General features: G+C 37.8%; 1 protein-coding gene and 1 non-coding gene across 3 annotated transcripts in view; one reads left to right on the forward strand and one right to left on the reverse strand.

The window, feature by feature from the left end:
* Nucleotides 1–22,218, reverse strand: part of LOC127800195 (N-terminal acetyltransferase B complex auxiliary subunit NAA25) — a 49,535-nt gene that overhangs the window by 19,213 nt on the left and 8,104 nt on the right. For both annotated transcript variants that reach the window (XM_052334674.1, XM_052334683.1), the window contains 4 exons: nucleotides 11,628–11,758; nucleotides 7,488–7,564; nucleotides 956–1,030; nucleotides 542–734 (listed from right to left, as the gene is read on the reverse strand). In XM_052334674.1, coding sequence (XP_052190634.1) covers nucleotides 542–734; nucleotides 956–1,030; nucleotides 7,488–7,564; nucleotides 11,628–11,758 — 476 coding nt within the window. The remainder of the gene's footprint in view (nucleotides 1–541; nucleotides 735–955; nucleotides 1,031–7,487; nucleotides 7,565–11,627; nucleotides 11,759–22,218) is intronic.
* On the forward strand, nucleotides 16,056–16,136 carry LOC127793649 (small nucleolar RNA snoR35). The gene has a single exon (XR_008021483.1). It is a non-coding gene; the product is annotated as a small nucleolar RNA snoR35 (small nucleolar RNA).

A 22,218-nucleotide genomic window follows, 5' to 3' on the forward strand; every position in this document is an offset into this window, starting at 1 on the left:
GCCCTCCTGATTTGCTTCAGCAACTGAATACAGCCTTCAAATTCTGAGAATCAACCTACGTCAAAATTTGTTGCACGAAATCGCCTTGGTCAATTGCTAAACTTCCAGATCCAGCCGAGAATCGTTGGCTCTAATACCAAATGTTACGACCCTAGGGTTTGGCTAGGGTTAGGAAGTAAATTGGTAAGAGCAGAAAGGGAGGGTGAGAAAGAACAGAACAAAAAGAATTAAGGGAGAAGAGAGAAAGCCGAGGGAGAGCTAGGAGAATTGAGAGAGGGAAATGGAATTCAATTGTCATTCAAATCATGCCATTCTCTAACTACTCAAGCCTACTTATAGGCTTACAATTGGATATATTAACAGCATACTAATAGCTATAACATCAATACAATCAAAATAAAAAACCTATAATTCGTATGACTATTATATCCCTGGGAATTTCTTGGGGTCGCGACAATACTCTACTACATGATGCCCTCCATCACATAAAAATGCCAACATATAAGAAAGTGAAACCATTAGTAGCTAAGATTTGACATACTTTTGAGTAATTTCGATGGCGATATGCAAGAAATGCAAGATCTGCAGATTCTTTGAAGTGGTCATCCATGAATTTCAGATAATCTCTCAAAAGGTCACCCAAATCTACCCAAAGGGGAGACATCAACATCTGGGGTAAGATGTGGTGAGAAACAGTTTCCAGCAAGATATTCTTCACATCCAAAGACTTGTACCTAGAAGAGAGAACAGTCACTTAGTACACCTAAAAACAAAAGAGAGTGCTGGATATCCCCAAAAGCATACAATCCGGAAAGCCAACAATCTTGGTGGTAAAACCAACAATAAATTGTCAACATTAATTTCTAAGAAAAAGAATGGAGATGGAAAAAGAGAGAAAACAAAACAAAAAAAGCAACTCCTAGGTATAGTTTTGGACAACCAATCAGTTTTGTACCATTGATATGCTAGAGAAAGGGCACCCCAATGAGAATACAAGTGCAGCAATGATATCTTGTACTGCCATACGTATCTGCCAAATAGGATCATGTACACGTGTTATCACCAGAAACAGCATTCTAAACATAATAAACCAGAAAATAACTTTCAAATAACTTATGCTATAATTTACAAGCTAGCAATCATCAAGTAACATTTTCCATAACAAAAACAGAATATAAACAACTCACAAAATATAATTATCTGTATTTAACATCCAGAACATTTTACTCGCAAACTCCAAAGAGCATGTGATACATGGCTCAAGATAGGAGACTAATAAGGTGGAACAAAGAATAAGTATTATTCTTTTCCATCTGAAAATGAAAACCTAGATGATGAGAGTTCCAACATTTCATAATGTGGGATAGCCATTAAGATTATCATGCAAGTACCTTCTTTTTTTTTTTTTGTAAGGTAAGATTTTGTTTGGCAAAAAGAGAAAAAGCTATATCAAGTACTTTTTTCATTCAAAATATGCAACATGGGAATTGAATGAATATCTAGCATGGAAACTTTACATTAAATAAAAATTTCTTCTTGGATGGACCCAATCTAAACATTAAACAAAATTTCTTCTTGAGCAGTGCCAAGCCAAAGTTTGTTCTCCTCACAGAGACCAAAGCACATGTGTCTTCTCTACACGAGCAATAGTTAAAAAATCATTCAACATGAAGGGGATTAAGGATAATGGATATTTTTTTCATAATTCATAATTCATAAACCAACAAAGTGTTGCATAGGTAATTAAACTCTTGAAATGATTCAACACGTGTAATTTATGAAATACTCCTAATATTCTTCAAAGAAAAATCTACATAAATTTTTAAATAGAGGCGAGCAACATAGACGCTCTAGGAGCAAGCCATCAACAACCATATCCTCAACTTCCATGCCATTCGCATGGATTCAAGAGGGAAGGAATCTCACTTGCAACAAAGTTACATGAGATGATTAGAAGAAAAGGAAAAGGGAGAGTAAGAATATGGCAAAATCCTCACAGCCAAGAAAAAGTACGGTAAAATTAAGCGAGGAGAAAAAGGAAAAGCCAACTCTGTTGGCAAAGATAGAGTAGAAGATAAGGATAGAGTAGCAACCAGAATTATCCACAACTAACGTACTTATTTATGTTGTATTTTTCTGTAAATTAATTGTTGTAATCTAGTCCTAGAAAGTAGGAATTATCTAGTCCTATATTCTAAAAATTATCTAGTCCTGAAACTTATGAGATTTCTTAGGAATTGTTATCTATTTATACTTGTACATTCATTCCTCGTATATGTGCGAAAGTATTCTTCATTTTTCCCAATTATTTAACATGGTATCAGGGCCACTATCACAGCCTCTGAAACCCTAGTCGTGTGCCTTCATTGCATGCTTTCTAACCTCTCTTCAAGTGACTTCATTGCACTCCTTCATTCGTTAGCCATTTGCTTTTGTTGTTGGCCCTCCCAGATTGTCCAAAATGTTTGCGCGATCTAATATTGTCACTGGAGAGTCTTCAACTGAGGTGGAGCAGCCTGTTGATCCTAGTCAAGAGATAAATCATGGCGTTGTTGCTGGAGATCTACCAAACATCCACCTATCCTACCGCCTAGACGGAAAAAACTACTTGCAATGGGCCCAATTGGTGCGAATTTTTCTCAAAGGAAAAGGGAAAATTGCCCATCTCATGGCCTCTCCTCCTAATGCTGATTATCCATTGTTTTCCACATGGGAAATCGAGAATTCCTAGATCATGTCTTGGCTGTGGAATGCCATGCTACCTTAGGTAAGTAGGAATTATATGTTTTTGGGGACTACTAGGGAGATTGGGAGGTTGTTACACAAACTTACTCAAATATACAGGACGCGTCTGTTATCTATGAAATTAAGACCAAGATTAGTGGGGCTAAACAAGGTGAGATGTCGGCTATGGAGTATTATAATTACATGAAAGGCCTTTGGCTAGAGTTGGATCACTATCAAAATATTAAGATGATATGTAAGGAGAATGTTGTGACCCTTAATCAAATAATGGATAGGGATCGGATTGTTGAATTCTTGGCTAGACTTAATCATGAATTTGATCAAGTTAGGGTGCAAATACTCGGCCAAGAGAAGCTACCATCCATCAACGAAGTATTTGCCATGGTAAGGAGTGAGGAGAATAGGAGGATTGTGATGCTAAAGGAGGCAGCCACTGATGGTTCAGCATTGATGTCAAACAAGGGCAATGGACCAAGGAAGTTAGGATAGATGGAACAATAGGTAAAACTTGGCAGCAAGGATGGCCTATGGTGCACTTTCTGCCGGAAACCTAGGCACACTTGAGACACTTGTTTCAAGCTACATGGAAAGAAGGCAGTTCTCAGCAAGCTTGGTGGGTTTAAAAACTTGGCTCCAAAGAAACAAGTGTACCTATCTCACAAAACCCAAGAGGAAGGCTAATCTGGAGAAAAGACTAATGTAGATGGCAGCCCTGATCTCACTCAACTTACTGCCGATGAGATCCATAAGCTGAAATCTTTTCTTAAGACTATGCAAGAAGGCACCTGCTCTTTAGCACTCTCAGGTAACACAAATTCTGAATACTTTACTGCCTTAAAGACTATTTGGAATGATGTTTGGATATTGGATTCAGGAGCCACTAGCCACATGACACCCAATCCGAGTATATTTACTACCTACCAGCCACTCAACACCTCCAAACAAATTACCATTGCCAATGGGAAATCAGTCCCCATTGTTGGTCAAGGCCAAGTTAACCTTTGCCCAAATTTGTCTCTTAAATCAATCCTACATGTCCCTCAATTATCAGCAAACCTTCTCTCAATCCATCAACTCACAAAGGACTTGAATTGCTTAGCCATTTTTTCTCCTAATGGTTGTGAGTTTCAGGAACTTTAGACCGAGACGAGTATTGGAGCTGCTAGGGTAAATGATGGGTTGTACTGCTTCATGGGGAAGGACTCTCAACCACCTAGGGACCAGCTGCAGGTGGCATACTCCTCAAACAATGCAAAAGATCACTCAGAAATATGGCTGCACCATTACTCCCTTGGCCACCCTCCATTCTCACTTTTGAAGGCTATGTTTCCTACTTTCTTTAAGTCTATAGACCCTAGCATATTTCATTGTGATATACGCATCTTAACTAAACAACATCGTGTTTCTTATTCAATCAGTAATAAAATCAGTTCAAAACCTTTTTCCTTAATCCATTTGGATGTTTGGGAGCCTTGCAAAATCCTTAATTATTCTAGGGCAAAATAGTTTATCTCCTTCGTTGATGATTGCACTCGTATGACATGGGTTTTTTTACTTAAAGATAAGGCAGCCATAGGGACAGTGTTGCCAAACTTTTGCAAAATGATAGCTACCAAATTTGAAACCCCTATCCAAAAATTTAGGACGAACAATGCCCGTGATTATTTCAATCATCATATGCATCAATTCTTCCAACAAGAAGGGATTGTCCATGAATCTTCTTATGTCAACACCCCACAACAAAATGGAGTGGCCGAACGGAAGATGAGACATCTTTGTAATGTGGCCCGTACCCTACTTCATCATCATCATCTGCCTAAACTATATTGGGGGGAAGCTGTCCTAGCTATTGCATTTTTTATTAATCGGGTGCCAACCAAAATTCTTAACCATCAAAGCCCCATTGCATGCTTAACTACACATTTTCCATATTTTAATGTGCACAACTCTTTACCTCTTAGAGTATTCGGTTGCGTGACCTTTGTCCATATTTCCAAACAATATAGAGATAAACTTGATCCTAGGGCAATCAAATGTGTATTCTTAGGCTATTCACCTACCCAAAAAGGATACAAATGCTACCATCCTCCTACCCGAAAACTATATGCCTCTAAGGACGTTACCTTTATTGAAACCCTTCCATTTTTTCATTCCTCTATCACTGGTCACTAGGGAGAGCCTGCTTATAGTGACCTCGGTGATCTTTGGAATACCATTGACCGCAACCTATCAATTCCAAACCCAGCCTCTGCCCCTGCTTCCAAACAACCCTCTCATTCTAGCCTCAATTCCCAGCCTTCCCATACCACTGACCGCAACCTATCTTTAGGTATTGGCATCCATATAGAAGGACAAGATCATGTTGAAGTGAAGTGAATGAGGAAATAGCCACTCAAACGTTGTCACCTCTAGTACGGTTCAAGGGTTCACCCTATGTTTATAGGTGGAGGCAGCCTGCCCAAGAACCCCAGCAGATCCAGTCCTCAGTTTCTAGTCAAGGTAATGATCTCACACAACCCATTCCCCTGACTTCAACTGAATCTATCTTTGATGATCTAGACCTCCCCATTGATGTTAGAAAAGGGGTGAGAAACTATACAAAACACCCCTTAACCAATTACATCTCCTATCACCGGCTTTCCCCAAAACATAGGAGTTTCCTGGCATCCTTAGATGCAATTATCATTCCTAAATCAGTCCAAGAGGCACTAAAGGATCAGAATTGGAGAAATTCCATAATGGAAGAAATGGGAGCTTTGAAAAAGAACCACACATGGGATCTTGTATCCAAACCGAAAGGGGTTAATCTTGTTGGGTGTAGATGGATTTTCAATGTTAAATACAAGGCAAATGACACCCTTGAAAGATATAAGGCCAGGTTGGTGGTTAAGGGATATACCCAGTCATATGGAATTGATTATCTTGAAACATTTGCCCCAATAGCAAAAATGACCACAGTCAAAATCCTCTTATCCTTGGCAGCCCATTTTGAATGGAACCTACAACAACTAGATGTCAAAAATGCATTGCTCCATGTAGATTTAGAGGAAGAAGTATATATGGAAATACCACCAGGATTCCAAGAAGGAAATGAAGGACAGGTATGCTGCCTAAAGAAGGCCCTATATGGCCTTAAACAATCACCCAGGGAATGGTTTGGCAGGTTTTCTAAAGCTATGAAAGCGTTAGGGTATTTTCAAAGTAGAGGAGATTATACTCTCTTTATAAAGCATTCAAAGGGACGCAAGGTAACAATTCTTTTAGTGTATGTTGATGATATGACTGTTACAGGTGATGATAAAGAAAAGCAGGTCAAACTCAAAGAAAAATTGGCCAAGGAGTTCGAAATCAAGGACTTGGGCACTCTTAAATATTTCCTAGACATTGAGGTTGCCTACTCCAAAGAAGGGATTTTTCTATCCCAAAGAAAATATGTACTTGATTTGTTGCTAAAATTCCAATTGAACCTAACAGTAAATTGAGGAATAATCCAAACAATCAAATGGTGGATAAGGGGAGATATCAAAAATTTGTTAGGAGACTAATCTACTTATCCCACACAAGGCCAGACATAGCATTTGCAGTCAGCCTTGTGAGTCAATTCATGCACAATCTAATAGAGGAGCACATGCTAGCTATGAGGGGGATCTTAAGCTACTTAAAGACCACTCCAGGCAGGGGAATTCTCTTTAAAGCAAGGAAAGAACTGAACATCAATGGTTTTTCAGATGCAAATTATGCAGGTTCAGTAACAAATAGAAGATCTACAAGTGGTTATTGTTTATATCTAGGGGGAAATTTGGTATTATGGAGAAGCAAATTGTGGTAGCAAGGTCAAGTTCAAAGGCAGAGTTTTGGGCCATGGCCCTAAGCCTATGTGAGGTCTTATGGTTGAAAATCATTTTAGAAGACCTAAGGATTCAAATCCAAGGCCCAATTGGAATAAGCCGTGATAACCAAGCAGCTATCAGCATAGCCCATAATCCGGTTTAACATGACAGAACTAAATATGTTGAGATTGATAGACATTTTTTAGAAGGAAAAATTGGAAGCAGGTTTGATTCAATTACCCTATGTGCCTTCAGAGGATCAGGTAGCAGATATACTGACTAAAGGGTTGCCAGCAAAGAGATTTGATGATTTGACGAACAAGCTTGGAATGTGCGATATACATTCTCTAGCTTGAAGGAGAGTGTTGGCGAAGATAGAGTAAAAGATAAAGATAAAGTAGCAGCCAGAATTATCCATAACTAACTTACTGATTTATGTTGTATTTTTCTGTAAATTAATTGTTGTAATCTAGTCCTAGAAAGTAGGAATTATCTAGTCCTAAAACTTAGGAGTTGTTCTCTATTTATACTTGTACATTCATTCCTCGTATATGTGACAAAGTATTCTTCCTTTTTCGCAATTATTTAGCAAACTCATTTTTCTATTTGCCAATAGACTCGTCATTGCCGAATTACATCCCATTGTGTAAGAGCTAATGGACTTGAAAAATAGACGACATCATTGAGGATCAAATTGACTATGATGCATGACCTTGACCTTAAAACCTTCACCTGACCACTAGTCCCAGGTTAACAAGTAAATAAACACATTTTCCACATACTTGTCTGTTACTGTCAAGGAAATAAACTGCAAACATTCAATAGTTGCAATGCTGGCACCCAGTACCATAGGTTAAAACTCTAACAAAATGTAAAAATGATAATGAAGAATAAACAAAAATAACTCCAGACCTTCTTATAGTCAAACCGAACTCCAGAACCATAATTGCCTCCACCAAATAGCCAAGATGTTTAGTTCGCCAGAACAACTATGGCATAAATAAAAACAGAAGAGGAAAAGGAAAACTTAAAGATGTCAATATAACCCTCAAAGCCAATAACGCAATTGCACATGGAAAAGAAAATTCTGAACTACCTGGCAACAAAAAAAAACAATCCCAAATGATTGAGGGGAAAAAATGGTTTATGCATACATCACCAAGGCATCCATTGATTAGAGCAATATGTCAAAACCAGAGCAAAATTGATCTGATCTTATGAAGCAATCCTTTGGGAGAGAATATAGCAATATATTAGCGTGTGTGGGCGAGAGAGAGAGTATAGCAGATAAGTTTGGGGATTAACTACCCTTGAATCAATTAGAATCACATATGGCAGTGCTCCTAAGTTGTAGTAGGGCCCTTTTCAATGAATTACTTAATAATCTGGTCAGACTCTATATAAGTTTTATGTTTCAGTCTCCAGACAAGTTTTTATGTTTTACAGATCAGGCTATGTAGGTGATTTTCACACAGATTTTTTGTTTAAGGCTTTATATGGTTTAGATAGGTTATAGAAATCAAAAAATCTTAACTTCCAGATATGGTTTTGCATCAGTGATAGATAAAAAATTCTTAATTTCCGATAGATATCAAAATTCTTAATTTCCAAATGGAGAATTAAATAATTCTCTAATTCTAAAAAAAAAAAAAGGTCTTGTAATACATTCAATCTGATATGTCTTGTTGAAAAACAGTATGTAGGAATATAATGTAACGATTTCCAGGGCTTATGAGAGTAGTTAAGAATTTTAAAAGCTCTTGATTTGAGGTATGATAACATATGTGATCTAGGTGCAATGCCTAAAATATTACTCCTCTTTGCTTTAATTTTCTACATTGTTTGGCTACAAAATTTAAAAGAACGTAGTCTTCTAATGCTTTCCGAAGAAATAAATCTTACTCCATAATTTTAACCCCTCCTTCACAGGAGCTACTCAATCACAGTTATGGAAAGGCAAGGTAACTGCCCTTGATACAGTTGAAGTACCTAGAACAGCAAATAAACAACTCCAATCACTACCTATTGCAGCCCTAAAACACCATCCTGTTGTCACTATTGATACTTACCACCTTTCTGGTCATAATAACCATTACTTCAGCCCTAAACCTAGAACTCTTTAAAGCTGCATATTAGTTTGGGTTCACTAGTATTAGCTGACAGCCCTCCAGCACTAGTCCCAGATCAAATCCCAATGTCGACAATAACAACAACAACAACAAAAATAGGTATGATGAAAGGGCTGTGTCCTACACTTGACTAAATCAGATAATTAGCACAAACTAACACAAAAGGAGCAACTTAGAGTTTCCTTGGTGTAGGATATTGAATCCAAAAATATACCATTGAACACTTAACACAGCTGGGTGGTGCAGCAATACTCAAATCAATGTCTTAACACAATTATGCCTTTCACAGCTTGGGGCTACAAATGTGAACATAGAAGCTTAGCTTAAACGTAGATCTTTATGTCTTTCAGACATTTTTTCACTGTAACTGTCATCAAAAGAATGGGCCCGCAACATTTTTTCTTTTCTGTTTATGATAAATAACAGGTCCGTGCCAATTATAGCAGGGCTAGATCAAATGGTGAAATCAAGATAAGGATCTGGCAGAAACAAATGGACCATTGGTTGATATGAGAGGAAGGGGAGAAGCAAATATCTCTCAGCGTTTCGAATATTTGTCATTACCCAAAGAATTAGGAGATAGCAAAAAACAGCAGTTGAAGTTTTATTTTACAGGTGCAATTGTTAGCAGAATTTATTAACAATATAATCAAATAACTGCTGTAAATACCAAAACTACTATAAATAACTGCTGCAAATATCAAGTAACTGCTGTAATAACTGCGGCGGATAGCCATATATAAACCTATGCCACTTAGATCCGGGATTATCAAGAAATTAATTGAAGTTCTCTCATTTTCTCTCTATCTATTCTCTGTTTCCCTCGGTTCTTTCCTATGTTTTCTCTCTAAATTCTCTCTTTCTCTCTCTTTCTTTCTTCTTTCTCGATTGTCAACTAGAAATCCTAGATTTGAAACCAAGGGTCTTGACAATATTGAAGTTATTACTGCTTATTACACCTATTTCCAAGCCTAAATGAAAGAGGAAGGTGCATAAGTAGCCAATAGCGAGTGTAAACATTGTCAGATCTTTTAAACATAAATTCTGGTCTTCTAGAAGACACAATCATGGATAGATATGGTTGGCAAGCTAGAAGCCATGTAGACAATCCAACCTGGTGACATTAAGGGTCTGTTTGGCTGTGCAATGAGAAGCCCAAAAAAGTGTTGTTTTTGGAATAGAAGCACTTATGTGAGTTTTTTGTGGTGTTTGGCCAAAATTAAAAAAGTGCTTTCATTGACAACAAAAGTTACATTTTTGTTGTAAAGCACAATCAGAAAATTGGAGCTTTTACTGTGAAGCAAAGGCAAAATCAAAATATATATATATATATTTTTAGACAACATTACTCCCAATCAGCATTTAACAGTACAAACATTACACTAAATAATAGTATTAACTACATAAACATTTTTCGTCAATACCAGTTCTAGTAAGTTTATTGCTAAAAACATTATTGTAACATTTGTATTAGATTAGATTAAATGTAATCATGTACTTTGTATTGCTGCATATTTTAATTCCTGATTTAGTGTTAGATTTAATTGTTCTTCTAGAAGGTCTGTTTCTAGAAGAAGGCTGCCAGCTTTATGTGTTAGTTATTCGGTTAGGCAGTTAGTTAGTTTTATTCCTTGTGCTCCGCCACCCCTATATCCTATAAATAGGGGTCGTGGATAGGTTTTGTATGAGAGAGAGTCTTAGTGTGCCAGAAATCGTGAAGGATTGTTTCCGGTTTTCTGTCTTGAGTTGGGATTGAGTGCGAGAGGTTGGGAGTGGCTGGTTCTTAGCTTGTATTCCCTATTTTTCCTATAGCTTTCAGTGTATATGGGCAGGAGGGATTAAATTCTCGTTGTAATCATCCTTGGTGGTTTCAAGATAGTGGATTTCAGTGGCTCCTAAGCAATCTGGATGTAGGTCTTGGATTTCAACACCGAACCAGGATAAATCTTGCTGTTTTCTCGTGTGGATGAGTTGTTTTCTTTTCTGTTCCTTGTTATCAGTATATTCTTGAGTTAGGAAGCTGGTTGGGTTGAGAGAATAGAGTAGAAAGCTGTGAGATACTCTAACAAACATTTTTTAATCAATGGCCAAACGCATATAACAACACTAAAAGCATTTTTCAGATGATCCAGCTAAATGCTGAACTGTTTTTCCTTTGAAGTGATTTTTATAAAAGCATTTTTTAGAGAAGTGATTTTCAGGACAACAGAAATTTCATAGCAATAGAAAACAAGCATCAAGGCTTGTTGTCATTTACTCATTTACTCAACATGTACACTTTCTAAGAAAAAGAAAATGATGCATATTATTCAGTACATATAAGAGGCAAAACCGAATAGACAAACTAAAGCTGACCATACAATAGAGACCGTTAACTAGCTGCATATAAATGAAAAATTCTGTTCTTAGAAATTAAAATTTATCAATCTATGTCAGATGGCATGTGTAATGTAAATAAGATCTGACATGTATATCTAGTAACATGAATGCCTGAGTATGCAGAGAGTCAGATGAAAATTCCCCTTTAACTATTTTTTGCAATTTAATACATTCAAAATCTTGCCAGTGGAAACAGTGATTGCTCAGGCTTAAGATACGAAGAATCACCAATGGTGATTACTTTAATAGCAATAGTTGAGGCTGTTAGAGTCTGAATGAGTGAGAGGGAAAGTAATATTCATATTAGCTGTGTAGAACAGCTCAAAGCTAAACCTGAAAATTTTGGCCAGAATAGATACTAAGCTTAGCCCAGATTCAACTTGGTTAAATCTTGGCATGAAGTTTCGCAGGATGATTTGGAGAACGCCTAATCAAGATCCCCAATACATGATTAAAAAATTAAAATACATATTCAATTGCAATAAAGAGATGAAGCAAAGAAACTTTTCTTTTTTTTTTTTTTTTTTGAGATAACATGCAATACCTGAACCAAGATGTTGGACGCCATAGTCAGAAGCTCTTCGCCATGCATGCTCTCTTGCACATCCAAGTCCTTCGAGAGTGCAAGGTTCTTGCAGTACATCTCCACCATTTGTACAGCAATGCCTTCAAGGTCTAAAAGATACAGGTACAAATATCAGACAATACTTTATTGATGACTACTTTGGTACACCAACGTCCAGTTGACTGAAGTAGTTTGGAATCCTCTTTTGAGAGGGCAAATCCAGAATCAAATGCAGGCTCATCTGAATTAAAATACAGAATGATAGGCCAAATAGAGGGATGAATCCCCTAAAATTCATTTCAGTTCATTGGAAGTTTCTTCTCTTCGGCTGAAGAATGACCAAACGAGCAAGGAAATTTAGGTTTCTTCCAGCATGGTACCATCCAGGTGGTCCATTATATTCCATGAACTTTTTACTCTATACTACAGGCACATAATCCTATATCATGGTCCTCATTTCCAAACTGAGTGGTATTGCCTCATCCACTTCTTTGATTCCTACTAACAGTTAGAGCCACTACCCCGACCTGTTTGGAGTTCAATGAGTAACACCCATAACTTCTTAGTAGAACTAATAAATGGGGATTCCAAACAGTTGCCTCAATGCTAAATTAGCATAGAAGGTTTCCTGTAGACTGTAGCTGTTAAAAACTTCTTTTATTAATTTATATAGTTTGATTTGGAAGGTGTTTAATCTAGGGAATGTGACACGAATTCCCGACACAAAGGAAAAACCAGTAAGGATTTCTATCCAAGTTCAATTGATTATGCTGTTGGCCAGTCTTTATCCCTGCACTTGCTCTCTTTTAATTGTTTATTTACTAGATAAAGTCACGCCACATTGTCTTCTTGTTGTTGACTGTTTAATTATCTTATCATCTTATAGATAAGAACAAGACAAATTCCACATCTTTTGACATAAAATCCAAATATATAAAGAAAATGATCCAGAAAACTTGAAGAGCAATTTGTGATCATGCAGCTCAAAGGCACAGTCATCAATTATGAAAGGGGCCAGCAGAACCAAAATGTTCCTGCTTGCCTAACAGCCTCAGTTAGCATATGCATAAGCTCCAGGTCTCAGGCCCTCTTTATAATTTATAATTAGGTTTCTTTTAACTTTTTCCCATTTGATTCACAAGGGGATAAATACATCCTGCACAATCTGTTGTTGTACTTTTTGTATATTAGTTTTGATGATGAAAAACATTTATTAGCTTAATCCCTAAGTCATGAGTCAAAGTTGTGGTTTTCAACATATATCAATTTCAATATCTAGTATTACTTTCTGAAAATGAAAACCAGATAAATTCCAAGTATCGAGATTTGCAAAACCTTATTTTTTCTAAGTCTGGAAGGTTAGCACCTTATAAGGAGATATATAAGAAAATGTTTTCATTTGAAAAACTATCTCCCGGTATTTCAATAGCTAACTTTCATTGGTGATAAAATGATTTTTAATGAATTTTTCATTAAATAGAAAGTATATATTTTGGAGGTGGTAATATTGTTAAATCTTGAGTTTGTACTAAAACTCAAATTCTACTTTTTTATTGTTATGGATTTTGATTTCTAGATATTTTTATTGAATCCAAATAGGGGGTACTTTGTTATTTACATTTATGTATTAAAGTAAATGGAAGGTAAAATATAAATAAAAGAAAATGTAAACATTTACTTAAATTAAATAAATGTAAATATGCTGTGATGTATACATGCTGTGGATTGTGCTTTCAAGCAAATCATTCTTAAATCTATCATGTTTCTATGCATATTTCGAAATCCCTTTGAAAAGGTTTTTATGTTTTCTAAAATGTATATACTATTTCGAAACATCTATGTATTAGCATTTGTTTTAGGTTTTGGACTATGTTTCGAAACCTATATGTCATGTTTCGAAACCTCTGACATTCTGTCAGCAGATCATTTAAAAACAGAGATGCAGTTGTTTTGCAATTTTGTTTTTATCAAAATTATTAGTTTAAATGCATTCTCCATGCTATGAGATTCAAATTCAAATTTGAATATGAGTGCTTTTAATTAATCATAGTGGAGAATAGATTTTGTCTCCCACTCAATGTTGTCTCTAAGTGCAAGTACAGTTGGAAAGGTTGTATGTTTCGAAACATGAGGAGTATGTTCGAAACCTTAGTGTATTTTTGTGATGTTTCGAAACCTATTAAGTATGTTTCGAAACCTACTTTTATGTCTTGTCTCTAACGGCTATAAACAGCCAAATTTCTATCTCTTGATATAAATAGCAAGTATTTGAAGACAAGAAGAGATTGGATTACACAACAAGAAGAGAGCACACACTAGACACACACACACAAGCACAAGTGGTGATCTAAATCCCTTTTGACAAGCTCTGAAAGAAGATCTTCTCACATCCTATTCTTGTACATTGCAAGTGTGAAAAGGAGAAGCAAGTGCAAATAACGAGTCTCATCTCTTCAGCTCTCCTCACCTTAAGCTTAGAGGTTTGTGCAGCCATTGGTAAGGCATTTCATTGCTATAAATTTCACTGGGCTGTAAAGATAAGTTTCATTTCTCTTATTAAGGTTTGAGTTTAGCCTAAAACACATTGTGGTGTAAAGGTTTGAGTTGAACCTAAAACTCATTGTGTCAAAAGTTTGAGTTTAGCCTTAAAACTCACTTGGTGTAAGGTTTGAGTTAAGCCCATAAAAACTCACTTGGTGCTAGGTTTGAGTTGAGCCCGTAAAAACTCACTTTGTAGGGTTTTAGGGTGAACTGTGGTAAAACCCTTGCTGTGGTTGATCACTAGTAAAAAGTGATTGGGATTAAAAAATCCTTCAAGTGGGTAAACTTGAAGGTAGTGGACTAGGCGGGTGTCATGACCCTAGGGTTTAGCTAGGGTCTTAGAAGAAATTGGAAGGAATTTTGGGGAAGAAATAGAGAAGAATTGAAGAGGGAGATTGAATAGAATTAGGGAGAGAAAGAATGGAATAGTGGAGAACAAGAGAGAGTGAGAGAAATTATAGAGAGAGAATCAGATTTTTCTTTAATCAATTCATGCCTTCTCCCATGGAATGGGATGAATACATATAGGTGTTGGTGTGGATGCAACAGATCATCCCCCCCCCCCCCCCCCCAGCAGTTACAACAAACTATTTTGTCCTTTTCCTAATACCTCACATGTGACATTCCTAATTCTAACAGAATTGATAGCTGGAATATAGATCCAACAATTAAAGTAAAAGAATTACAGCATAGCCCTTCTAATTACCCTTGGATCATGACAATCCCCTCTCCTTGAAAGGTTTCTTGTCCCCAAGAAACTTACAACAAGGAGCCATGGCTCTTCATCCAATTCCAACCTTCTCTATATCGGGTTCATCCTCCTTTCCTTCTTCCTCCTTCTTAAGTGTCCAAGATCTATCTCTAAGGCAACCTGATAGAGTTCAAGTTCAGTACCAGCAGCACTTGTTCATGCACCTCCATGGTGCGCCACAACTGCATATTGAAAGAATAACCAATCATGAGGGCACTTATCCACCAAGTATATAAAGTCTGCTAGCACATAATTTGAGGCAAGGTCTAGAAAACAAAACCCAGCCACATCAGTATTGTGTTCCCAATCTTCTACGATAGCTGACCAATCAAGATTGGTCTCCACTTTAAGAGTACAATCAGCCATTGGTTCATCTCACCCGACAGTAGACAGCAACTTGGATTTTCCAGTAGGAGCAAAAACCAACACAGCAGCGATAGTTTTGTTTTCTTCAGCAAACCTTTCGACTCCTTTAGCTATATCCTTTAGTTTTCCTCCAGCTAGTGATGTTTTCATCTTCTCATTGCCTATTTTAACCCAAGTCAAATCCATATGTTGTTCCAAATTTGATTGTTCCTCAGATTTCAGTAAGTCCGAAATATGAGTAAAGACTCTAGCACCAATATCCGTTGCGCCACTCTGATTCCATGTAATGAATTCAGCAACTCCTTTTTCTTTGTGTTTGCTGGAATATCCTTCTACAAGAACTTCTTTTTCAACAATTTCCAATTGTCCCTTTGCCTTTGTTGCCCTATCAACCTCATCATAGCTCAAGTTCTTCCCAACGTTGCCCCCACCAACTATGTTTCCCATTGAACTTGTAATTCGAGATTCTGCCTTTCCAAGGGTTGGAGATACTCCCATTCCTGGAACAGCATCCCAATTACCGATTGCAGCAGAGGTTGGAAGAATCCCAGGAATAGACCCACCAACTCCATTTGTGCCACTATTATATCTAGGGCTTCCAACAACACTCATTCTACCACTATTTGTCACCCCTGAATGACCATGTGCACTGCTATGAGGTATCTGAGAAAGGGTAAGAGGAAGATTGTTTGAGGTAAAATGACCACCAGAAATGCTTCCAGCAAGTTGTTGTACTCCTTGAATGGTTCCTGCATGATGAGAAACAGGGAATGTAGCACCAGATTGAGTATAGAATGATGTAGCAGAAGACCTCCCAGTACTATTTGAAATATTTGAAGTTGATCCCTTCAGTGATTTTGGTGAGTGAACATGTCCATGAAATTTTGTAGTTGATCCCTGATCTGAGCTCCCATGATACGGTCACCAATCAAGACTCAGCCCAAGGCTGACCCAACTAAACAGGAATAGTATCACCAAAATAGTAGTGCCATAATGTTATTTTAATACTTCTTAAATTTTAGAATTTTACTTGATTTAGGATTCTATTTTATATTTCTACTTGATTTAGGATTCTATTTCATGTTTCTACTTGATTTAGGATTCTACTTCATGTTTGATTAGAGTTTTATTTTTATTAGGATTCTAGTTGACTTTTATTTAGGATTTATTTCTATTAGAATTCTAGTTGGATTTTGTTTTCCAAATATTATATGGATTTGGATTAGCCAAACACTATAAATATACCTAGGATCTAGAGATTGTAATCAAGTTTTTATTAATCAAATTTCAGCAACCTATTTGGGTTTTCTTAGCAAAACAGTCTTGTTTTTACGTCTTCTTGAAAGCCAAGCTTCGGCTATTGAAGTTTGCTCTTTCAAAGGTTTATTTTGGTGTGTTTTCTTTACACTCGCGCTACACGCTGCGTCAGGTGGTATCAGAGCGGTTAATCAACCAATCAGATGGCCAATCTTGAAGGTAACGGTAGCAACCAGCCTCGTGACGGTGATCAGGGGTTGTCCGCAGTTTGGAGAGCAATCGAAGAACAGCAGGAAGTAACTCGTACTATCCAGCAGCAATTGGAGCAACATAGCAACCAATTGGGCACCTTACTACGAGTTGATGATGACAGGAACCTGAATAATGGGGTGAATCAAGCCGGAGCGGGAAGACCACCCATTAATCATGTTCTTGTTAATCCTAGAAGACCAGTGATTGAAGATAGCGATGAAGAGAATGATTTTGGTCGAGCAATAGCTAACCCTGGTGGTAGAGGGGTTAGGAGGAATGCGCATCAGCACAACCACTGGGGCAACGATGAGTATAAACTAAAAGTTGATATTCCTACCTTTAGTGGAGATCTTGATATTGAGGGGTTCCTGGATTGGATCACTGAGGTTGACCGTTTTTTTGAATACATGGAGATCCCAGATGAACGACAAGTAAAGTTAGTGGCTTACAGGTTGAAAGGCGGTGCATCTGTTTGGTAGGAGCGATTAAGAGAAACGAGATTGAGGGAAGGCTGACTTCCAGTTAAGACATGGAGACGAATGAAGCAGCTGTTAAGAGGTAGGTTTTTGCCCCCTGACTATGAACAATATATGTTTGAAGCTTATCAAAGATGTACACAGGGAATGAAGAGTGTGAATGAATATACCTCTGAGTTTCTGCGATTGGCGGAGAGAAACCAATTGTCAGAAAGTGACAATCAACAAGCAGCTCGTTACTTGAATGGATTGAAGCCTGCTATTCGTGATAAAATTGGGGTTCAGATGGTTCTGAGTGTGCAAGAAGCAAGGAACTTAGCTTTAAAGGCTGAGTTAATGTTGAGTGAGAGATCTCGTAATGACAACTATCGTCGGTATAGTGGGAATGAAAATAAACAACCAGCTTTTGATAAAGGCAAGTCGGATCAAGGAGCGCAACCCTCCAATCCACCCCATACAGTCAACCCTAATAAGGCTACAACGGGGGGGAAACATTCGAGGTACTACTTCTAATCTTCCAAAATCCCCTAATCCTTATGCAAAGCCTATTCTTTTAAAATGTTTCAAGTGCAATGAGGTTGGGCATCGATCTAGTGATTGTCCAAGGAGGAAAACAGTTAACATTGTAGAAAAGAAAGAGGAAGATGTTGCTGAAGATGAAGTATATTGCGGGCTCGATGGGGAGGATGACGAAGAAGATTATGGACATGGGCAATATACCTGTGTAGTGAGGAAGTTAATGCTATCTCAAAAGAATGAAGATACTACTCAACGGCATAAGCTTTTTCGCACGAGGTGTACGGTGAAAGGAAAAATCTTTGAGTTGATTATTGATAGTAGAAGTCAGGAGAACATCATAGAAAGAGACGTGGTGGCAAAGATGCAGTTAACTCCTGAAAAACATCCAAGCCCTTACATGATTGGATGGATCAAAGAAGTTGGTGGCATACATGTGGATGAACGTTGCAGGGTGTCTTTCTCTATTGGTAAGTACTCCGGCGAAGTCTATTGTGATATTGTTGATATGGATGCTTGCCATATTTTATTTGGGAGGCCTTGGCAATTTGATGTGGATGCTACGCACTCGGGTAGGAAGAACACATATCAGCTTGAGAAAGAAAGTGTGCGTTATACTTTGTTACCCATAGTGGAAAAGAATCAAACCAAAGCTTCTAAAGTGGAGCTTGATTTCGAAGATTATGTTGTCCCAGCAACCTCAACGTTTGCAAACTCAGGTCTAATTTATGTTGCTAACATGATAGAAACTCCAAGGTTATTGACTCATACAGGGGTATTTTCCAGTCCCGATGGCTCAAGCATTGCTTCGCAACCCAATGATGGTGGTGTTTCCTCTGATCGACTTGCTACTGTAAAGGAGATGGAGGTCATGGTAGCAAATCCTTCTACAGTTTATTCAAGATCTGGCATGGTTGAATCGAAGGCAATAAGATCTACTAGATTAGAGAAGCACTCAAGATGGAAGGTTCAACGTCCTCAATCTAACAGTAATAATGCAATGGAGGCAGAAGGCAACAAACATGGCGATGATTGGACCCATACCAATGCTGATATGGCTAAGAAGGGGAGGAATGTCTTTGCTCATGTTCCCTTAGCAGAAAAGTTCAAGCGGTTCAGGAAGATGTCAAGCAAAAGTTGCACAAATAAGAAATATAAGGCGACAACTGACAAGCATAGGAAGCACAAGGTATTTGAGGTTGGAGATGAAGTCATGATATTCTTGAAGAAGGAACAAATTCCAGCAGGAAAGCAGAACAAGTTCAAGCCAAAGAAGTATGGTCCTTACAAGATTCCAAAGAAGACCAATGACAATGCTTATGTTATGGATTTGCCTAATCATATGGGTATTTCTAAACATTCAAAGTGGCTAATCTCTCTTCATACTTATCGGATGTGGATTTGTCCAAACAGGATCAAAATTTGAGGTCGAATTTTTTCTCAAGTGAAGGTGAATGATGCGGTCACCAATCAAGACTCGGCCCAAGGCTGACCCAACTAAACCGGAATAGTATCACCAAAATAGTAGTGCCATAATGTTATTTTAATACTTCTTAAGTTTTAGAATTCTACTTGATTTAGGATTCTATTTTATATTTCTACTTGATTTAGGATTCTATTTCATGTTTCTACTTGATTTAGGATTCTACTTCATGTTTGATTAGAGTTTTATTTTTAATAGGATTCTAGTTGACTTTTATTTAGGATTTATTTCTATTAGAATTCTAGTTAGATTTTGTTTTCCAAATATTAGATGGATTTGGATTAGCCAAACACTATAAATATACTTAGGATCTAGAGATTGTAATCAAGTTTTTATTAATCAAATTTCAGCAACCTATTTGGGTTTTCTTAGCAAAACAGTCTTGTTTTTGCGTCTTCTTGAAAGCCAAGCTTCGGTTATTGAAGTTTGCTCTTTCAAGGGTTTATTTTAGTGTGTTTTCTTCACACTCGCGCTACACGTTGCGTCATCCCACCTCATCTATAATTCCATTCAACCTTCTCTCCAAGCCCCCTAGCGAGGTCTCCAACTTCCGATCCAACGCCATGATTGCTTCCTGGTCGCGTTTGCTTCTAGTCTCCAGTAATTCCACTCGAGCTTGCAAATCAGTGGCTGCCAAGTGGAATTGCTGCACCTAGGACTCAAGGTTCTTCATCCGCATCCCTTCTGCCATTGCTGACCTTACAGAATTTTTCCAGTTCAACAGCCTTCAACTCGAATTGGAACCACAACCAATGATTAATTGCACGGCTACGTTAATTCGGTCTGCTTTGCCTCTCAAAATTTGAACTAAGAGTCGTCGGAACGTAACGGCCTATGAACAATCAGAAATTAATCCTCATGAAGCCTTGGAAATTAGCAGCGATGGAATGGAGCAATCACAGCCTGAAAATCGTTGCACTCGTAGCCAATCAAAAAGACCTACAATTGTCGCGACCCACACCCCAATCACTGTCCAATGGCCGGGGCCACTAACTCTCCTTCCGAATTTAATTTGAGAGATGCTCGCCTGTTCCGATCTGCTTCAGGATCGTGAAATGCCTTGTGGTCGCCTCCCTGAACCACGCCTGCAATAACCGAAATCCCGAATTCTGTCGCGACAAGGAAAGTTTGTTGGACTGCTAGACTCGCCTTGAATCCTTTCTCTGGTTCTGCCTGCTCAGTGGTCGCATTTGATAATGGCCTCCACACCTTCCTTGCCCGCGTTGCCAACTACAACGGAGCTCTCGTATCGGCCTTCTGCTCTGGTAGCGAGTCTCTTGGCCGTCGGTGTTAACACCAGCGGACTCGCTATCACCTCAGAACTTTTGCCTATTCACGAACGTCTGGGTTGCTCAACTTCCTTGAGTGACTGTGTTGCAACTAACGGGATTCTCTGAAATTGAGGATCGTTCACTATGGAAGGAAGCTAAGGATCGTCGCTAAGATACAACGGCCAAGATCATCTGGTTTGGCTTGCCTTTATCCCATGCAGCGACTTGGATCCAACCACTATGATAGTTGGAATTTGCACAAGCCGCAGAAATCAAAGCCTCGTTGATTTCGGAATTCACTCCAACCAGACACTATGGATCAACAATAACCAGATTTGATCGTGCTCACTGGTAATCGATTTTGTTGCAGTCGTTGGGCTCACCGAATTATCGTTCAATCACGTCACCGGAATTGCTTGGGTTATCTCCTAAGATTACAGCCTACCCTAATGTTGCCTGTTTCTAAAATCATCTTCAGATTTCGTGAATCCAGATTCACTGCATTGGACAGTAACCATCGACATCCGATGGACCTTAATCAACAACGAAATGGCCGAGAAACGATGCTCTGATACCATTTGTCAAGACCCTAGGGTTTAGCTAGGGTCTTAGAAGTAATTGGAAGGAATTTTGGGGAAGAAACAAAGAAGAATTGAAGAGAGAGATTGAATAGAATTAGGGAGAGAATGAATGGAATAGTGGAGAACGAGAGAGAGTGAGAGAGAAATTATAGAGAGAGAATCAGATTTTTCTTTAATCAATTCATGCCTTCTCCCATGGAATGGGATGAATACATATAGGTGTTGGTGTGGGTGTGGATGCAACAGATCATCCCCCCCCCCTTCCAACAGTTACAACAAACTATTTTGTACTTTTCCTAAGGCCTCACATGTGACCTTCCTAATTCTAACAGAATTGATAGCTAGAATATAGATACAACAATTAAAATAAAAGAATTACAGCATAGCCCTTCTAATTACCCTTGGATTGTGACAGCGGGGTGCCGAACCACTATATATCTTGTGTGCAAGTGTTCTTTAGCTTTCGCTTATCATTATTGCTTATTGCACATGCTTTCATAAGTTTTGTTATCAAAATCTAAAACAAAGTTTTTCTTGAGCTTAATCGTATACATACATACAAACATATCTTTGATATACAAACACCTTTGGTATACCTCTTATTTATGTATATCATCTTTGCCAAAGATCATTAGTTTTGAAATATAAGGTAAAAGATTTCAAATCAAGCAAAACAGTAAAGTAGATTTTGAAACATACATTTCATATTTCGAAACTTGCAAAACAGAAAGTTTTATTTCGAAACATAACCCCTATATTTCGAAACCTAGTATCCTGCCATCAATCAAAGTTTTAAATTATCGAAAATTTATACAAATCTCAATTCAACCCCCCCCCCCCCATTTGGGATATATTCGCCATCATTAGGAACCAACACAATCATCTTTCTTTTCCTTTTTTCTGAGTAACCATCTCATTATCACCTTAAACCAACAAGATAAAAGAACGATAAAACTCCGAGAAAATCCTTTTACATCTAAGTAGCCGTAAGGACTAAAGCATTTTAGGACAAAAACTAAGGCATGCCAAGAACTTAATTAATCATTGCCCATATATAAGGAGAATGGAAGCAAAAT

The sequence above is a fragment of the Diospyros lotus genome, chromosome 1 (assembly GCF_014633365.1).
Source record: "Diospyros lotus cultivar Yz01 chromosome 1, ASM1463336v1, whole genome shotgun sequence".
Taxonomy (NCBI): domain Eukaryota; kingdom Viridiplantae; phylum Streptophyta; class Magnoliopsida; order Ericales; family Ebenaceae; genus Diospyros; species Diospyros lotus.